Genomic DNA, 16,995 nt, shown 5'->3' on the forward strand with positions numbered 1-16,995 from the left:
TTAGCTTTTTATCAACCTTAGGAACTCTGTCCTCTATCACAGGATTGAGATCACATTTTGCTGTATTTCTTCTAATACCTTTATTGTTTTGTTTTTTGTTTTTTTAGATTTACATATGTTACTGAATTTGATTTCCTGACAGTTTATTCCTTGGCATTTTGCATCTATATCAATATAAATATATGGGGATGGGCTAATTTTCTTTTTATGTACTTCTAGTCTTTGTTTTAGGGTTTTCCTAGCTTATGCAAAAAAAGGAGACAATATTAATATGTCCTACTTTTTGGGAATTTACTCAGATTTTCTTTGTGGCCTAGTAGTGTCTGCTCACTTTTTACAAATGTTCCACAGGCATATTTATTAGATTAGGCTTGTGATTTTAATTTTTCAGATATTCTATATCCTCATTTATATTTTGCCTACACAACCTATCAATTTCTCTAGGAGGATTTGTGTTAACTCTCCCGTGCATAACATTTATCTATGTTTATCATCTTGTCATGTCATATTTCTAATAGCTTTTGATTTATGTATTTCAGTGTTAATTTAATGTCTAAAGATTCATAACCATGAAGTCTACTTGAAGACTTCTACATTTTATTGATATTCATGCAATCCAGGATTATTTACTCTGCCTCTACCATGTACCAGGCACTCTTCCAGGTTTTCAGGATTCAAAAGTGAAGGAAACAGGGTGTCTGGGTGGCTCAGTCAGTTGGGCATCCATCTCTTGATTTTAGCTCAGGTCATGATCTCAGGGTTGTGAGATTGAGCTCTGCGTTGGGCTCCTTGCTTAGCACTGAGTCTGTTTGAGATTCTCTCCTTCGCCCTCTGCCCCTCCCCCTGCTCTCTCTCACTCAAATAAATAAATAATAAAATCTTTAAGAAAAACACCCCAAAGTGAATGAAACAGATAAAAATCCCTTTCCCCTCTCCTCCCCAAGCCAGCATTTTAGTAGGGAGGAGAGGTAGTTAGGACACCCAGCCCCTTCTCATAGCCTCAGGAAGAGTCCTCCGGAGCCTGAAACCTGGGCATGGTGACATCCTAGAGTAGCAAGCTAGCTTTTTTGTTTGTTTGTTTGTTTGTTTTAAGATTTTATTTATTTATTTGACACAGAGAGAGAAGCACAAGCAGGCAGAGAGAGAAATAGGCTCCTGGCAGAGCAAGGAGCCCGATGTGGGACTCGATTCCTGGGATCACAACCTGAGCCGAAGGCAGACGCTCAACAACTGAGCCACCCAGGCGCCCCTGTTTGTTACCTATCTAACCAACCATGGTCTGTGGCCTAAAGCTAATGGAACAGGGACAGGTAAACATACTCACACGGCAGGGTCAATTCTCATGCCTGGGCTGGACCTTTCTCTCTACAGAGAAGGTCCTGAAAGCTGCAGTTTCCTCAAGAGAGAGTCAGAAAGGCAGAAGAATTAAATTCTCCACAGACTGAGTGGAGCCATCTGGGGAGACAGAGTGAAGTCCTCAGTTGTCCTGGGGGAAGTGGTCAGCTTTTCACCCTAGAGTGCCTCCCCACCCAGCCGCTGCTGTGGGGACCCTGTATAGCTGCCACTCTTGGTGACCTTGGATTGCACTGGTGATAGACATAGGCTGTGACAGACAGCTGCCACCAGATGGGGTGTGCTGTTGGCACCCTGAAGCCCACAGCCTTTTCTCCCAGAGCCATGCTTTCCAGTCTTTTGGCCATGGTTTCCAGTCTAAGAGAGGCTGGAGTCTACACATTGTGAGTTAGGGGAAAGCCCAACTCTAGCAAGGGAGAAGACAGACTTTTTGGCTGTCATGAAATGACCTTACAGGCTTGGTCTTCTAGGGCCAGGGAATAATTTCTCAGTGAGAGAGTAAGCACATTCTGGAAGCAGATGTCACAGTATTTTGAGGATGACTTAAGTCACTAGTTCAGGAAAAAAAAAATGTACCCGTGCTTATAGTCTGAATTTCCTCAAAGCCCTGCTTTTGTTGCAGTCATATCCTTCTTAGATCTGACAAAAATTTCCCACTCTAGCTGGTCCCAGGATTGGGATTCCAGGCCCTCTTCAAGGTAGTCCCAACAAGCCTTTAATGACGTCTCTGCTACAGGGTCACCAGAACTGAGCCCTGGACCTCAGTGTCTCCTCAACCAGCTCTCACTGCAGCTTCTGCACTTTTGCTCAGAACACCTTCTGCCCGGGTCACTTACGCCTTGTCTGTGTAATAGCCAAGTTTCTGGACATTCTATCTGGAGTGTAGTCATCACCTACGATGTGGTGGGAATCACGTGAGGCAGGAGAGATTGGTGGTTATAGACCCAGGCTCCATGGCCAAACTGCCTGGGTCTAATCCTAGCTTTGCCCCTGTGTAGCTGCGAAAGCTGGTTCCTTGACTTTCGTGTCTCAATTTCCTCTTCTGTGAAAAAATTAGAGTACCCCTCTCTTGAGGCTGTTGTGCAAATTAAGAAAGTTAATCCATAAAATGAGCTTCGAAAAGTGCATGGCCCATGTATCCTATGATACCAGCGTTAGCTGGTATTATTGTGCCAATGGCCTAATTGACTCCTTGCTATAATTCTGAGGAAGCGTCTATCACAATCTCCACTTTACAGAAGGCAAGATGAGGCCTAGAGAGTTTGAATGTCTTGCCTGCGGTCCTATAAAGTCCTGTGCTGCGGCAGCTCTTCCTCTTGGACCCACGACTAACCCTCAGGCCCTGTAAGTCTCAACTCTTTGTGAGGTCCCACCGTCTGCCGGGCTCCAGGCTTCCATCCATCTACTCTTTCAGGAGGCTGTCAGGCACCTTTCTGCATTTCGTCAAAGCTGGAGGCCACTGGCTACTGCTGAGCACACTGGCACAAATGAGGACTTGAGCTGGGTGTCCCTGAACTCTCACCAGCTTCCTGGGGACAAAGGCTATGGGTCTGTTCCCCTTCCCTGTTCTTGGTGGAGAAGCATTTCTGACCCACAGTTAACTCTGCTGGTGATGTGGCCAAGATAGTAGCCCCAGCTCATGCCCAGTGGAGTGGAGGAGGAGGAGCCTCAAGGGAAGTGAAGTATGGGGCATGGCAAGCAGGCAGGGCCTGTGTGCTGGTGGACCAGGCCAGCCAGAAGTGTGTGCCTGGGCCCAGTGACCCTGGGATAGAGGACATTCAGAAACTGACCAGCAGGGTAGCCTTGGCTAGTCACTCAACTTCTCTGGCACTGATTTTCTCATCTGCACAATGGGAGTAAAGTCCAGTTCCCAGGAATACGATGAGATAAAATCATACATAGTATGTAATGATAGGAATTTATACGAATATGAGTAATAATGTAAAATTGCCAAATTGATTTAGATAGGAATTCTGGGCAATGTAGACTTGTCTCTTTATAGTTTCTGATCCCTTTTAAAAATGTCATTCTTTGCCTTCCCTTATTTAAAGCTGTTTTTCTTAATTGTATGATCCATTTTTTATTATAATTTTTTTATTATGTTATGGTAGTCACCATACAGCCCAGTGATGGGTATAAAGGAGGGCACGTATAACTGGGTGTTATACGCAAACAATGAATCATGGAACACTACATCAAAAACTAATGATGTACTGTATGGTGACTAAAGCGGTTTTTGTTTTTTTTTTTAGCAGCTCTTTCATGTTTTGACTGAGTTACAGAGATTAAGGGAACTGTGTTTGAGCCACAAACTGATCAGTGTGATGAGGGGCTGCCAAGGACCCAGGCAGATATGGGGAGTGTTCCTTTTAGCTGGGCCCCAGTTTAGGAAACAGGAAAGATTGATGAAGTGAATCTGCTGGGGCAAAGGACAGAGCAAAGGCCAGTTTCTCTCTGTCTTAGGGTGGAAGATACAGTGAATTAGCTCTCCCAAACCCCGTCCATCCCCACTTCCTTCCTTCTTCCCTTCCTCCAGGGTGCCTCCCCTCATTGCAGAGGCAGGAAGGTTGAAATTCCATTTTCCAGAACCCCTTATTCTCAGGGTTCTGGATGCCAATTAAGATGACCTCCTTAGAAACAGGTGTGTGAGCTGGTGAGCATGGCCATCAGGCAGAGCTCATGTCCCTGTTCTTTTATTTATTTTCTGTGGACAAGCCACGGGGTGGGGACTTGGCATTTCTCTGTAGCAGTGTCCCCGGGGCCCCAGCTCTGGGGGAGTCAAGTGGCAGCTACAGCAGCACTGGTTCCTGCTTCCTAGACTGCAGCTTTGGTGGTGTGTTCTCCAACTGAGCCCCTCTGGCTCCACCAGCCCTCCCAGTGACTGTGTTAAGCACCTAAATCCCCGAATTAAATCATTTAGCATCTGCTTGGACTACCTAGAAGAGTTTCTGATGCTGCTCTGAATCTTGACTGGGGTGAATGGTCTGAGATCTTTGATGCTCTGGGCACCAGCGATGACACAGGCCTCTAACAGGACAGCTCCATTTTTGAAAATGACACTCAGAAGCAATGATGAAAGGACAAGGATCTGGAAGGACCTTAAGTCCCGGGTGACCATGAGGAGCAGAGATGCACCGCTGACCTGCACCTTTCACACTGCCAGAGGAGAGAATAATGAACTTTCTTTGTTCACTAGGCCATTGCATCTTCAAGGTAGTGGCACCAAGTCACCATCAGGTGTAACATCTTAGCTCAGATTGGTTCATGTGATTGCTCTCCCTCAGGACATAGGGCTCAATATAGGAAGCCAATAGACAAGATGCCAGAAAGTGACAGCTGGAATTGATGGAGGGGAGCAAGTATGAAGGAATAGCTTCTGTGGTTTTCATACTGGACTCCTGCTACACACCAGTTTGTCCACTCACGGGTTTAGAATAAAATAGAAAATGTCAATAATGTCCTTTTTGATGTTCAAGCAAATTTAAGTAAATGGGTAAATGATCTCCACTTTAAGCTTTATTTCCACACATTTGGCTCTTTTGGTTCTGTTTGCCAGCAGACAACACCAAACAAACTTAGAGCAAACAACATTATTTTCCTTATTAAATATATATATAAATATATATGTATAAGTATATTTATATATGACCCGTGCTTACTGTGAAAAATGCAAGACATATAGAAGATATGAGGCACAGATCTTACCTCATTCCCAGGCCTACTGCTGGGGGAACCCCAGTTAAACATTTGATGCACCCTCTTCCCTTGCCCTTCCCTTGCAGGCAATGCCACGGTGGAAGCTGAAGACAAGATGGGGCTGGGGAGGTGGCCGATGTGGCTAGGAGACTGGCTATGGAGTTAAGGGAATAAATAAGTAAATACATTGAGGATAACGGGAGTCAGGTTTCTTGCTGTTGGAGAAGGGAGTTATAAATTAAGGAGAAACACGAGAAATCTTAGCTATTAGATTGGAATGGGAGGTATTAGTGTGAACTCATGCTTTTAAAATCTCTATTTACACAGAAATACATATATAACTATATATATAGTTGTATGTGCGTGTATGCTTGTGTATGTACATATGTATATTTCCTATCTGCTAAAAGGATTTAGAAGGATTGCATCCCAAAAAGAATGAATAATCAAGCATCCAAATCTTTGTTTCTAAATTTCATTTTGCACTGAAAGAATTGACTGATTCCACGGCGGGGCTGGGAAAATCCAAGATGAGCCTTTTTTGCACAACTAAGAAAGCATGCAAAGAGTGATGGGGTCATGTCAAAAGAACAGAGAAGCCAGCATGAAGGGGCTCCTACAGGCCAAATCTGGGGCCACTTAAGCATTGAAATAGTGATATGAATAGATTACATCGTATTAAATAAAATAGAAAGTCATGAGTTCATGCTAAATACATACTGAATAAATAAATGGGGGAGAAGGAAAAGCTCTTCTCCACAATAGGATGTCAACCACTTGGCCACAGAATGGTGGTTAATTCAGGCAGGAGTCAGCAATGGATGCTAAGGATATTGGCGATTTCCTCACAAAATATTTGTCGATCAAAAGGAAAAATTAGTCCATTTATGGTGAAGGAATCTGGCAGATACCACCTTGACTGGGTGATCAAGGTTAACTTCACTAGTGTTGGGACAGGTCAGCATCATGTATATCCTGAAGAGATGTACGGAGACGGCCCAACATACATCTTTTCTGTGGAGTCCCTTCCAAGAAGGGATGGCTTACGTCTGGACAATGAGGGAATAGTGGGCAGACTCCAGTTGAGGGACAGCCTTCAGAATGAAAGACTTCTCCTCTTTGAAACTGTCAAGATCATGAAGACCAGGCAAGACTTAGGAAATGCTTTAGAAAAAGAATAATGAAAACGGGAATATTCAGAGACAGAGGGCAATGGAGTAAATGTGAAAAAAGTTAACAAGTGGAGAATCTAGGTGAAGGGGCTGTAGGACCTCTTACTGTTCTTGCAACTTTTATTTCAAAATTAACTTTTAAAAGTTTTGTGTGTAGCCATCAAATTTTCTGGTAAATGTATACATGTGCATACACATATTTGCATACATGTGTATACATAATCCAGAAGCGCAGGCCCCAACCTGGATTGATCAAATTAGAATTTTGGGGATTGGTACCCAGGCAGGCGGGTGCCCAGGTGATTCCAGTGTGCAGCCAAATTTGAGAACCAGTTGCTGCCTGTAATCCCGTGTTCACCAAAGTCACCTGCGGAGCTGCTGAAACCCAGATCCCCAAGGGCCAGTCTTCCCAGGAGCGCGACCCGACTGGCATGAGGCGGGGCAGGAGAACAGCGACAGGTGGTCCAGGCCCCGCCCCCGTGCCTCGTGAGGCCCCAGGTGCGGGCGATGAAAGGCCGCGCGGCCCCCTGCCCTTCCGCCCTCCGCCATGGACGCAGCGCCCGCGCCCGCTCTCCTGGGCGTCCCGCCGGCTGAAGTGCTGGAGGACGTGTTGCGGGAGCAGTTCGGGCCGCTGCCCCAGCTGGCCGCCATCTGCCGCCTCAAGCGGCTGCCCTCCGGAGGCTACTCCTCGACCGAGGACCTCCAGTTGGTCCTGGAGCGGCGGCGCGTGGCCAACGCCAAGGAGCGCGAGCGGGTGAGCGCCCTGCCCCGCGCGGGTCCCCAAGGCCACCCGGGCTCGGCTGCTCCCCACTAAATGCCTGGCGAGTAGCCGGTGCACCCACTCACTGCCCACCCGCGGGGCTCGGAGGCGACTCGAACCTCCTGAGGCCCGGCTCGGGTCTCTAGCTTGCGAGAAGGGTAGCGGCCTTGTTACCCTCCTGCCTCGTCCCGCTGGTCGTTCTTTGACCCTGGGTTGGCCTCCTCACCTGCTAGCCACCAGCCACGGGGTCTGGGGGTGGGATGAGGGCACGCGAGGCCCGTGACAACGTCAAAAATGTCTCCCCTCGGCAGGTGCTTTCAAAAAGATTAGCACGCGGGAGTTGCTCCTCAATCTCGCAGCCGCTCGCGCTGGGTGAGCCCTTGGGGCGCAAAGGGCTCCCCACGCCCCTTTGCCTTCCGTCTGCGTCTCTGCCTGGAAGCAAGTATGGGGTGAGGGGGCCCAGTGGAAGTTATTCTTTTCTCTTTTTTATTTTATTTTTTTTAAAGATTTATTTATTTGAGAGAGTGAGAAAGAGAGCACATGAGAGGGGGGAGGGTCGGAGGGAGAAGCAGGCTCCTCACTGAGCAGGGAGCCCGATGTGGGACTCGATCCCGGGACTCCAGGATCATGACCTGAGCCGAAGGCAGTCGCCCAGCCAACTGAGCCACCCAGGCGCCCCTCTTTTCTCTTTTTTAGAGTAAGGAAACACGGTGCCCCGGGGTGCCCCGGACTCCCACTCCAGCCCGTGGCTCATTTCCCAGTCAGGCCGGGACGTGGTGAATCGCGACGCCCAATGGTCCTGTGGACCGTAGTCCGAGCGACATCTGCTGGTGGCTTTTAGTGTTTCTAACTGAACCGGGGCCCTCAGTGTGTCCAGTCTGGTCTCCCTTCTGCTCTTTGCAAACCTGGGGTTTGGCGGCAGCCCAGGCGGTACTAGAGAGGAAGCCGGCGGCGGGATGCGGGGACGGAGGGCGCGCCTTCAAGCTGGGGACTTGAGGGGGAGGTTCTGCTGGGGACGTTCCTGCATGCCCTGGCCCTTTGGAAGTGTAGCCCTGGTGAATCGGCTAGGAGCTTTGGGAAAGGACAGGAGGAGAAAGGACCAAGTGAGAGGAGAAGACCAGGGGAAGTTGGAGAAACTGCAAGAGTGGGAAAGCATGGGTTTACCAGGCATTAGACCCCTTGTGAAAATAACCCTGTGATCTGACGGGATGATGTGGCCTCAAACAAGATTCTGATCCAGTAGTTTGCCTTTTCCATGGGCCTTTCCATCAGGAAGCAATCACTTTCTGCAGAGAATTCTTCCTGGTTTTATCCTCTATTTTAAAGCTAATGACCTTCATTCTTCTTTACAAGGATAAAATTAATACACCTGAAAAATAGAGAAAATGACTAGGGAACAGAAACACCCATAACACAGATATAACTACCATGAACTAACATTCTTGTATATATCCTCCCAGTCTTTTTTTCTAGTTACGTGTGTGCACATACATAATTATAAAATTGTGAGATGGTACAGTTTTCTATTTTTTTCCACTTTATCGAGAGCATTTCCTCATTCTTTTTAAAAAATTCAGTTAACATAGTGTATTAGTTTCAGAGGTAGAGTGATTCATCAGTCTTCTATAACACCCAATGCTCATTACATCCGGTGCCCTCCTTAATGTCCATCACCCAGTTACCTCATCCCCCACCCCCCTGTGCCCCCGCCACCCTCAGTTTGTTTCCTATGATTAAGAGCCTCTTATGGTTTGTCTCCCTCTCTGCCCTCTCTGATTCCGTCTTGTTTTATTTTTCCCTCCCTTCCCCTATGATCCTGTTTTGTTTCTTAAATTTCACATATGAGTGAAATCATAGGATAATTGTCTTTCTCTGACTGACTTATTTCACTTAACATATACCCTCTAGTTCCACCCACGTTGTTGCAAATGGCAAGATTTCATTTTTTGATGGCGGAGTAATATTCCATTGTGTATATATTACTATAGCGTCTTTATCCATTCATCTGTTGATGGACATTTGGGCTCCTTCCATAGTTCAGCTATTGTGGAAATTGCTGCTATAAATACTGGGGTGCAGGTGCCCCTTCAGGTCACTACATTTGTATCTTCGGGGTAAATACCTAGTGGTGCAATTGCTGGGTTGAAGGGTAGCTCTATTTCCACCTTATTGAAGAAACTCCATACTGTTTTCCAGAGTGGCTGCACCAGTTTGCATTCCCACCAACAGTGTAACAGGGTTCCCCTTTCTCAGTATCATCACCAACATCTGTTGTTTCCTGACTTGTTAATTTCAGCCACTATGACCGGTGTGAGGTGATGTCTCATTGTGGTTTTTATTTGGCATTTCCTCATTCTTAAGCGTTCTTTCAAAGAACAGCTTTTTACTGCATACTCTGTCATATAAATGGACCATAACTCATCCAGCCTTTATGCTTTTTGCAGCTTTTTACTGGTCTTTATGTGCATGTCTGATAATTGCTCTCAAATGAAATGCTAGAAATGGAATTACTGAGACATAGGATGTATACAATCTCACAGCTTTTGATGCCAATTGCCCAACTGCTTTCTAGAGAAGTTTACTAATTTTTAATTTACTAATTTATATCCCCCATTATGGGATATAAGACTGTTCTCTTTATCTCCAATGCTGGGTATGACTAACAAAGCAACAATATTACCCGCTTGGCACATGAAAAATAATACCTAATTTCTATTTTGTTTTCTAGTTCTTTTATCAAAGTTCCACATTTTCACACCTTTATTGGTCTTTGTATTGTGCTGAAATGGGATGACGATGTCCATGTTCACTTTGATCTGGAGTGGGAGAGGGCTCTCAATAAATACGAGTACAATATGAGTATATTGGCTTCATGGTATAGTGGAAGCCAGTTTTTCCAAGGCCAGTTCCCTTTGGGGGATGGTCATCAGCCCTCCAGGCCTCAGAACTGAAGGATTAGACCCTGGAAAATTATAAACATGTAGCTAAATAGCCTTATTCTGCCTCTTAAATCTTGCCAACATGCAGACTCTCTAGACTCTAACACTTGATTTGGCTGGGAAAGAGGTTAAAGAGTGGATGGCACAGTGCTTGAGTAGATAAGCATTTGCACATTTTGTTCATTATCAGTACCACTTAGGACTTTCTACGTGCCAGGTCAGGAAGAAGTGTTTTATGTGAATTGTGTTAATCCCGACAAAACTTACGAGGTGGGTATTTTCCACTTTACAGATAAACAACCATAGCTTGGTAATATGACGTATCCTGCACATTCTCGTAAGCTAGTACATGGTGGAGCTGGGTTTTAAATCCTGATGTTTTGATTTAGAGTTTTAGCCACTACCCCACTGCCTGAACATTACAGTGGGTATGCTATAAGAGGAAGAGGTGGGGGTTCAGCAAGAACATAAACCCCCTCTCTTCCAGCCCATTCACCCACAGTGCTGTTTATGCCACTCCTTCCTCGATTGCCAGGAACTGCGCTGCTGGTGGAGCGGTGACTCTGGCATGTGCCTGCTTCGGTTCACCACCCAGACAAGAGCCGTGCGAACAAGCCCTCACAACCCTCTTCTGTGGTTTGTACAAATGTACAAATTAGCCTCTCTGTATGTCACTGTGCTTTTTTTGTTTTCCAGATAAAAAATCTCAACCGTGGTTTTGCTAAACTGAAGGCACTTGTGCCATTTCTTCCCCAAAGCAGGAAGCCTAGCAAAGTTGATATCCTTAAAGGTGCAACAGAATATATACAAGTTCTCAGTGATGTTTTGGAAGGAGCCAAAGACTCTGAGGTAAAGGCTTAAGAATTAAGAGCAATATCCACCATTTACTGAGCCCTTTCCATGTGCCAGGCAATTTATATGTTCCAGTTGTTTGTAACAATCCTGTGAGTTATTTATGATCCATGTTTTATAGAGGAGGAAACCAAAATACGGCTAAAGGCCACATAGCTAAGAGATGTCAGGACTGGGGTTTGAATCCAGATCTGTGTAAGTTTTGGAGCCAAGTTCCTGATTATCTATATACTTACCTACTGTCACATCCAGGGCATCTAGTTCCTAACTGCTGAATCTTTAATAGAACATTGATTGCTAGGGCATGAAAGGAGGCTTCCATAAACCCATTCTGTACTGGTGGTTTTCCATCGGACAGGACCCAGAAAGGAAGAGGCATTTCCCTTGGAGAGGCCCTCCCTGAGGGACAACCCTGGTGGAATGTTCAGCAGTGGTTGTGATCCCAGTCTCATGGGGTTTGCAACCATTTGGTGGGATGAAATAGTTGAACTTGCTTTGCAAACCGTGAAGCACATAGTTGTCACCACCATTATCAGGGTGCATAGCTCAGAAGTGTCTATTAGGCAGTGGAAGCTGTGGGCTAGTTATACGGGCTGGTTGCATAGTCAGGCAAGCCTTGAAGACCTGTAAGTGGATTAGTCATCAGAGGAGGTAAGGTATGAAGAGAGAAAGGCCTTAGAAATGAGCCCTAAGTGACACCATTGACCTGAGGGAAGAGGAGCCATCAGAGAGAAGGTAGCAGGAAGGTGGAGAAGAAAGATAGAGCCTAAGGTCAGGCAGGGGAGAATCTTGGGAATCTAAGGGTAGGAAGTAGTGCAAGAAGCTACAGAGAGGCCCAGCATGTGAGATGTGGGATAGGAGTGGGCTGGAAGTCAGGGTTGAGTGTATGTAAGTGTCTGAAGTCCAGGCAGAGCACAATAGCAAACTTCAAGTCCGTTAAACCTGGAAATCTGAGACTGGAAAGAAGGACCAAAGGATGGAAGAAGTGGTTAGATCAGAGAAAGTCTTTTCTATGTAGCGATGTGATTGTGTTTAGGGACAGAAGAGAAGGACATACACTAGGGAGTAGAGAAACACAATCATTCTAGAAACTTAGGGCAGGAATGGCCAGGTATATAATGGTACTTTCAATTTTTTTTTCCTTGTCCACTAGTCCTACTAGGGTGACTTCTGAGGGGATGCAGTCTGCAACAGTGGGAATGGATTATCCTGTTAGCCAACTGGATGCTTGGGTTGTGGCATGACCATAGTGTTTGCACATGAGCAGGTGGCTGCCTTAGTTTTTCCTTGCATGTATAACAGAAGTGCTTTGTTTTGTGCTGTTTATTATAAACTACAGGATCTGCTCCATGGGATAATCTTTTTAATGCAGCTGCCAATTGCGTAATATTTTAAGGTTCTAGAAAAAAACAGTCTATTGAGTAATGATTTTCTTTTCATCCATAATGTAAGATTGCCCTTATCACTTAAATGAAACTACATTGATTAAAATTTTGAAATATATTAAATATTCAAAGCCTGACTGTTCTATTATACTGTCTGACAACTAAATATGGTTTCTAGAGACAAAATCCAGATCACCAGAACTATAGGAACAATCCTTCTGAACCATCTATATCCTTGGCTAGAGATCTATCCAGAAACATCAGCCAGCATGCCTGCTGTACTGTGGGCTTGAAGAATGAGGAGGAAAGGCCTTGGGCAGATGGTGGCAGTGGTGAGTCAGCATACACTTGTCGCCAGAGCGTGATGTCTACGACGGGAGTTATCTCCCCAACCAGGAGTCTGGTAAAGTGTTTCTTCTTAAATAGCCACATAGAGGTCAAAAAACTCAAAATATTTTCCTTGAGGTGTGTGGAATTTTCCAGGCTAAAAGATGATTGAAATAAGATCATTTTGTGAAAGTACCTAGGTGGGAAAGTGGAGTTTGCTAGTTTGGAAAATCTGTTATTATGTTTCCAAATCAATTGGTAAGCAACTCAAGGAGAAGGCAACCCCTCTAGAATTATCCAGTGCAGACCTAAGTTTACTTTTTGATGACCCTAATTAATTCATCAAAAGTTTCTCTGATTCTGAGGTCTCCAGAAAAAGAAGTAGCTTGCCATACATAAAGTTCCACGGTGACACAACATACCCATGCACATGTGTGCACATGCATGCACACATATTTTTTAGTTGGCCTTGTGGGAATGCAGCATTTTCTTTTTTTTAATTTAAATTCAATTAATTAACATAGTGTATTAGTTTCAGAGGTAGAGTTCAGTGATTCATCAGTTGCATACAACACCCAGTGCTCATTACATCCTGTGCCCTCCTTAATGCCCATCATCCTGTTATCCCATCCCCCCATCCCTCTCCCCTCCAGCAACCCTCAGTTGATTCCTATAGGAAGGCAGCATTTTCTAAGTAAAAACAAGAGTTTATTATAATAGCTCTTGTTATTTTGCCAAACTAATGAAGCTGCTAGATAGAAGTAGCAGCCTGCTTCTCCAAGTCCACAAAGTAGACTTTTTGCCCTTGCTGTGTCTCATTGTCACTCTGATGACACCGCTTGGCCCATCCTACAGCATAACTGCTATAGAAACAAAGGCTTGTAGGAACTGGAACCAAACATACTGTAACAAGCAAGTTGCTTAGTGTGAGGTAAGGGACAGTGGGAGCTGTGGAGTCACAAATGATGGTTGGTGATGGGAGGCAGTTTAGAATAGCAGTTGAGTGCAGGTTCTAGAGACCAAACACTGGGGTTCAAACACTGGTTTTACCCCTTGCTAGTTGTGTAACCTTGGGTGAGTTGCTGAATCTCTCTAATCCCCAGTTTTCCCATCTGTGGAATAGGAATGATAAGTGTACCTACCTTGTACATCAGGTAATTGTGAGGCTCAAATGGAATCATGTCAGTGAGGTGTCTAGTGCAGTGTTTGGCATGTCAGTGTTCACTTGGACATACATTATTAAATCTGCTTGACTCATCATGAGCAATCAGTATTGATTGGTGAGCAATCAACAATCAGCCACAGGCATCCTAGCTCCGTTTGTAGCAAGTGTTCTGAGTTTATTCACTTGGCCCTTAATAATGCTCTATTCTGGTTTGAGGTCTTAACAGGCTTCCTCCTTGCTGGCCATGGCTGCCGTTGCTGACTTGATTACTGTTTTCTAAGGATTCTACTTTTGTACATGCTCGGTTTTAGATTTTCATATTCTGGCCACTTGACCTATAAACCAAACCTTCCCTTGCCAGTTAACCCTTAGGAGAAAAAATTCCCATGGCTACTACATGAGCTGACAGGGAATGACTGAGAACAAAAGTAAGGAGGAAGATATGACCTGAGCTAAACCTTGAACCTGTTCTCTGTTAATAGTAGTAATGTTAGTTTTAATATGTTCTGTGTTTTAAGGCAAGACTCTTACTTGCATTTAATCCTCACTGATCCTTAGCAGGAAGGTATTACCATGTCATTCTTGTGGTGAGCTGCCTGACTGCACCTTCCTGCCAGTCCTTTTGGGCCTGGGCTGGGACTGGAACCTGAATGGAAGACAGAGCAGGCTTATGCTTGGCAACACCAGCAGCAAGGATGTACAGGATGTCCTTGTCTTCCAAGGATTATTGATTCTGGAAATAGGCCATTTATAGTAAGTAGATTTTAAGTGAGGACTAACATTTTGTAGTAAGACACAGAAAAGTTCTAACTGGAACTTTCTTTAAAAAAAGGGAGTTAGACACATTTCAGTCTTTTAGCTAATGCAGTTTAAATTGCTAGTTGAAAGACTGCTAATTCTTAGAATGAACAAAGAATCGTGTTTATGAGATTTTTTAGATATGCATGTACCTTCTGCCAAGTGTGATTTTCCAGGACTGAATATAAAGAGTGCCTTTTTTTTTTTTACAGAAATGTTCTAGGATTTCATCAGTTTTGTGAAGGGTTTCTCATTCTTTGACATCTAAATCATTTATTGTTTTTTTTTTAAAGATTTTATGTATGTATTTGACAGAGACAGACAGCGAGAGCAAGAACACAAGCAGGGGGAGTGGGAGAGGGAGAGCAGGCTTCCCACTGAGCAGGGAGCCCGATGTGGGACTCGATCCCAGGACTCTGGGATCATGACCTGAGCTGAAGGCAGCCGCTTAACGACTGAGCCACCCAGGTGCCCTAAATCATTTATTGTTAAAGGCATTTATTCTGAAACAAATTCTAGAAGGGCTGCGGGTAGAGTACAAATAACTTTTTTCCTGACCCATTTGAGAGTAAGTTGCCAGCTTAATGTCCCATCACCCCTAATTAGTGTGCATTTCCTATAAATGGACATTCTCTTGTAGACCACAGTGTAGCTGTGAAATCAGGAAGTCGATGTTGTGGCATTACTGCCACAAAATCCTCAGGCTCCATTCAGGTTTTCACCAACAGTCTGAATGTCCTTTCTGGAAGAAGGACCAGCTGAGAATCAGGAGTTGTATTTAGTTGTCATATCTCTTTAGCTTCCGGCTATCTGGAATATTCTGTTGGTCTTTGCATGACTTTTATGACCTTGACACATTTGAAGATTATAGGCCATTTGTTTTGTAGAATGTTTGATTTGTGTTTGTCTATTCCCTCCTGATTAGATTCAGACCCAAATCTTTGGTGGGAATATCAAAGAAGTGATGCTATTTTCTACTCATTGCATCCTGTTGGATGGGGGTACATTTTGATTTGTTCTATTACTAAAGATGTTCACTTCAATCATTTGCTTAATGCGGTGACTGCTAAGCCTCTCTACTTTAAAGTTAGATTTTTCCCTTTGTAACCTGTGTTTTGTGTGGAGATGCTTTGAAGCTATCTATATATCCTATTCTTCATCAAACATTCTATATTTGTGAAACTTTTATTTTGGGGCACCTGGGTGGCTCAGTCGGTTAAATATCTGTCTTCAGCTCAGGTCATGATCCCAGGGTCCTGGGATCAAGTCCTGCATTGGGCTCCCTGCTCAGCGGGGAGTCTGCTTCTCCCTCTCCCCCTCCTCCCCATTCGTGCTCTCTCTCAAATAAATAAAAATCTTAAAGAAACTTTTTATTTTGAAATAATTATAGATTCACAGGAAGTTACAAAGATAGTACAGAGAAGTCCCATGTACCCTTAACTTGGTTTCCCTTAATGGCTACATCTTCTGTAACTATAGTACAATATCAAACGAGAAAATCGATATTGGTACTATGTGTGTATAGTTTCCTGTCATTTTACCACATGTGTAGATTTGTGGAATCACCACTCCTGGCAAGATCCAGCACTGTTCTACCCCCATAAATCTCTCCTGCCTGCTACCCACTCACTGCCCCCACATTTCTACTTTCCCTATCCCCCTGGCAACCACTAATCTGTTCTCCATCTCTATCCTTTGGGGAATGTTCTATACAATGTGGAATCATGCGGTATGTGTTCTTTAGAGTCTGGCCTTCTTACTTAGCACAGTGCCCTTTAAATCATCCCAGTGGTTGTATTGAAAGTCTGTTCCTCCTTTTCATTGCTGAATATTAGTCCATGGGATGGATGTGCCACAGTTTAACCATTTACTTATTGTAGAACTTTTTTTTAAGAGAAGGAGGGAGAGGGAAAGAGAGAGGCAGAGGGAAAGAGAGAACACCAAGCAGGTTCCACACCCAGCACGGAGCTGATGCAGGGCTCGACTTCACAGCCCTGAGATCATGATCTGAGACAAAATCAAGAGTCGGATGCTTGGGGCGCCTGCATGGCTCAGTCGTTAAGTGTCTGCCTTGGGCCCCTCAGGTCATGATCCCAGGGTCCTGGGATCAAGCCCTGCATCCAGCTCCCTGCTCTGCAGGAAGCCTGCTTCTCCCTCTCCCACTCCCCCTGCTTATGTTCCCTCTCTTGCTGTGTCCCTCTCTGTCAAATAAATAAATAAAACCTTTAAAAAAAAAAAAAAAGTTGATGCTTAACTGACTGAACCACCCAGGCACCCCATTTTTTTTATTATAGAACATTTTGGTTATTTCTATATTCATTTATATTTTTATATTATAGACACATAGTTTTCTATTTAATTCATTAGATTATCATCATAATATCATAGTATTTCATGATTTATTTTGTTATTCAGATTGTCCTCCTTGTGGCCAGTGAAAGCCCCTTCAAATGGGCTACCTTTCTGCTTGACATGTCACTATCATTTTTTGATTACTTCCTTTCTGGCAGATGTTCTGAGCTTGAGCATCATGTACTTTCCCACCCTG

At 44.5% G+C, this 16,995-nt stretch overlaps 1 protein-coding gene across 1 annotated transcript; it reads left to right on the forward strand.

Annotated features, from left to right (window-relative positions):
* Nucleotides 1-6,768: 6,768 nt before the first annotated feature.
* FIGLA (folliculogenesis specific bHLH transcription factor) lies at nt 6,769-12,656 on the forward strand. Its single transcript, XM_028116139.1, has 3 exons — nt 6,769-6,975; nt 10,617-10,769; nt 12,336-12,656. Exons 1-3 carry the CDS (start codon nt 6,769-6,771, stop codon nt 12,654-12,656), a joined length of 681 nt encoding a protein of 226 aa, XP_027971940.1.
* Nucleotides 12,657-16,995: the final 4,339 nt, after the last annotated feature.

Source organism: Eumetopias jubatus, unplaced genomic scaffold, assembly GCF_037043125.1.
Source record: "Eumetopias jubatus isolate StellerSeaLion01/CBP00866 unplaced genomic scaffold, mEumJub1_p1.0 scaffold_9, whole genome shotgun sequence".
Taxonomy (NCBI): domain Eukaryota; kingdom Metazoa; phylum Chordata; class Mammalia; order Carnivora; family Otariidae; genus Eumetopias; species Eumetopias jubatus.